At 40.9% G+C, this 3,594-nt stretch overlaps 1 protein-coding gene across 1 annotated transcript in view; it reads left to right on the top strand.

Annotated features, from left to right (window-relative positions):
* LOC103520501 (Ig-like and fibronectin type-III domain-containing protein 1) overlaps positions 1-3,594 on the top strand; it is a 28,818-nt gene extending 25,224 nt beyond the window's left edge. The window contains exons 6-10 of the mRNA XM_008485597.2: positions 635-781; positions 1,026-1,137; positions 1,604-1,836; positions 2,523-2,704; positions 3,102-3,594. Coding sequence (XP_008483819.1) covers positions 635-781; positions 1,026-1,137; positions 1,604-1,836; positions 2,523-2,704; positions 3,102-3,263 — 836 coding nt within the window. The 3' untranslated portion in view covers positions 3,264-3,594. The remainder of the gene's footprint in view (positions 1-634; positions 782-1,025; positions 1,138-1,603; positions 1,837-2,522; positions 2,705-3,101) is intronic.

Genomic DNA, 3,594 nt, shown 5'->3' with positions numbered 1-3,594 from the left:
TAAGAAATACGCAGAGTGCAGAGACTGCGGGAGAGAAAACTTTTCCTCTCTCGCCTAATATTTGAGTTTCGTTTATGTTTTTAGTTTGTTAACTACAAGTTCGGCCATGCCTTTTCCACAAGGTTGGCCATGCCTCGGGATGAACTAGTAAGTTATAAGAACGAGATCCATTCACTCATTCACATTTCACAGTTCACATTTCACATTTCATAGTTCACACACTGATCGCTCTATCTCTATAACCACAACACCTAGAAAGCTGAAATTTGGTAGGGATATTCCTTTTATGGTCTAGGTGTGCAATAAGAAAGGATTTTGCGAAAATCTAAACCGATCCTGAGATATGATCAATTTTTGATCGCTAAAATCTCCATAAGAAATATACAGAGTGCAGAGACTGCGGGAGAGAAAACTTTTCCTCGCTCGCCTAATATTTGAGTTTCGTTTATGTTTTTAGTTTGATACCTACAAGTTCGGCCATGCCTTTTCCACAAGTTTGGCCATGCCTCGGGATGAACTAGCGGGATTCCGGAGCGAAGCGACGGAATTCAGCTAGTATTACAATAAGATCCAGAGCACTTTTTAATACCAGATAGGTGGGTATTTTAATTGAACTTTCTCCTCTTGTTTACAGATGGGTCAGATCATCGCAGTTGTTGCGCTAGGACAGGAGTACCACGTAGATGTTTGGATTGGTGCAGAGGAGCTCCTATTCAGAACAGTAAGATGTGTGTTCTCTCATACACCAGATCTATCATGGCCTGCTTCCATGAGGGCAAGGGTAAGTTTTACGGCAGGAGTGTCGACAATATCAGGAAATATTGTCCTGAGATAGTGTTAATCACTTGGGGCTAGAGGACCCCTTTATCAGTTCCAAATTTTTGTCTATAATTTTTGGCTGCGCCCAATTCTTAACTATCGGAATTTAATTGGAAATTTTGTGAGAATATATACTGGTGTTTTACCAATTTTTAAAGGTCTAACATATAGCTTTATCATAAAACGAACTCTGGTTTTATCCACAGAAAATCTACCAGGACCTCCCATGAACATCAGAGCGGAATACATAGATCCTCATTCTGTGTTAGTAAGCTGGGATCCTCCGGCTAAAAACCCCGAGACTGTTGAGGTGTACAGGTTAGTTAAGAAATCAGCTCCCCTACTTAAACCATATATAGATAATGAACAAATTTGAATAAATTAAACTATTCAAGACCAACATTGGGTACCAAAGTGTAATTCAATTCAAACGTTGAGCGTTAAAATATAAAATTCAATTTTCGGCTCCATTTCTCTGAGATGAATACAGGTAGGTAAGTACGTATTAAACTCAACTTTTAACTTTTTCAAGTAGACCTGACAGGTACGGCTGAAAAGGTCCGCCTGTCAGGTCTACCGTCTGAAAAGGTCTACCTCATACCCAATGAGCACACACCATTAGGTAGACCTGATCAGGACCGCCTGTCAGTGGCTTAGAGAAACAATTTTTTAAATTAATTTATCCATACAGTTTATCTACATTCTACATAAATCTTGGAAATTGTTCTAGAAAGTTACCTACTATTTATCTGAACGAGTTGGACTAACTTTACATTGTTTTCAGAGTATTCTGGCGTCAAGTTGGAGCTAAAGAAGCAGCCAAGACAGACGTTAAGCAGACCAGTCTGAGAATCACGGGACTCAAATCTGGCTCTCCATACGAGTGTGTATTGAAAGCGGGCAATCATCTGGGTACTTCTACCATGACAGAACCCATCAAGTTCATGACAGGGGATTGGAAACTGGTTGGGGACTACTGGAGGAACCGAGAATATATTACATCATCCTCGAATATAGGTATGTAACTAAATAATTACGTACACTGTCTTGTCACAATATTTATGGGTACCTAGTTAAACAAGCTGGGCCCGTCCCTCTGGGAATTTTTTAGCCCGTAGTTTACTCGATCGTGGTTAAAGAAAATTAGTACCTGCATATATACTATTATTACTCGCACTGCGTGTTCGGGAGGTTGCGTATACGGTCGCGCTGCGCGCTCCCGGGGCTTTGCGGGGTTGTACCTATGGTCGCGCTTCGCGCTCCCGGGGCTGGTACCTAGTTAAACAAGCTGGGCCCGTCCCTCTGGGAATTTTTTAGCCCGTAGTTTACTCGATCGTGGTTAAAGAAAATTAGTACCTACATATATACTATTATTACTCGCACTGCGTGTTCGGGAGGTTGCGTATACGGTCGCGCTGCGTGCTCCCGGGGCTTTGCGGGGTTGTACCTATGGTCGCGCTTCGCGCTCCCGGGGACTCGCACGGTTGTACATGCGGTCGCGCTCCCTTGTTTACGGTCGCGCTGCGCGCTCCCGAGGCTTCGCGGTTGTGCATGCGGTTGCGCTCCCTTGTTTAGGGTCGCGCTACGCGCTCCCTATTACTATATAATATATGGTTATATACAATACCCAATTCATTTGGTTCCCTTCAGTGAAACAATGTTTTAATTTTGTATTATTGGTTCTGTTTGTTTCTCGTTTACAGAAGACCACTCTGAGGTGGGGACTGCATTTGGTGTTCTCCTTGCCTTGGCGATAGTCGGTGTGATCGTAGCCGGAGCTATTTGGTTCATGAGAGCCAAACACCTTCTTGTACTGAAATCTCCTAGTGGCCTTGCCTTTGAGAATCCTAGCTACCTGAGAGAAGTAAACATGGATCATATGCAGGTGAGAAATAATCTTGAAAGATCAATCATGAATTAGTGTGCTTTTGAGGCCATCTTTCACAGGTGTTAAATTTCATCATATTAACTGATATTCCCAGCTGGAGACAGATCATATTATTCTCAGCTGGAGACAGATTTGAGTCACTGTTTGGCTTGTAATCTTAAATTACTTTGTTTTAAAATTGTATTTAATTTGTTCAAATACAAATAAAGTACATCAGATTCAATTGAAGAGAGAAGGACAAGAAAGAGAAAAAAAAAAAATTAACTGATATAGTAATTATGTATGGATTGTAAACAGTCAACACAATGATTTCCTTATGCTGAACTCAGCTCATGTTTTTTTTTTCCTTCAAAACTCCTAATTTTTGTCTAACTTCCATTTGATTCTATTTCAGAGTTCGTCGGAACCTCATACAATCAGTGGTAACACTCCAGCAGTACAAGGTTGGAAGCATGAAACCCTACATGTCCCAAGCGCCACAGAAGTGCCTCCTTCTCTCTATGAAGAACTCAAGCTGGGCCATGACGGGGCTGGATTCAAGCGGTTGAAACCCTAGTCCTTGCAATCCGGGGGTCCTGGGTTCGAATACAAACTTCATTGTGATCTTGTTATTTATTAAGATGTATAGATTTTAGGAATGAACAAATTGCAAAAAAAATATTTTCCTGTGATGGGTTCAAAGAAATAAAATAAATAGGTACCTACATACTTGGAATTCAATCAGGGAACACATTTATATTGGCCATCTAAATCTAACTTACCTATCAAACACACACGGAGATTTTTAGTTCGTCCTTCCTTTATTATTACAATAGTAATAAGAAGGTTTATCCAAACCTGGTCGACCTATATTTGAAATTAAAGGTCTTTTTACCAGGAACACGAAA

Source organism: Diaphorina citri, unplaced genomic scaffold (genome assembly GCF_000475195.1).
Source record: "Diaphorina citri unplaced genomic scaffold, Diaci psyllid genome assembly version 1.1 scaffold3707, whole genome shotgun sequence".
NCBI classification, from domain to species: domain Eukaryota; kingdom Metazoa; phylum Arthropoda; class Insecta; order Hemiptera; family Psyllidae; genus Diaphorina; species Diaphorina citri.
Note: the sequence above shows the minus strand (reverse complement) of the source record. Positions and strands in the feature narration are given on the sequence as shown.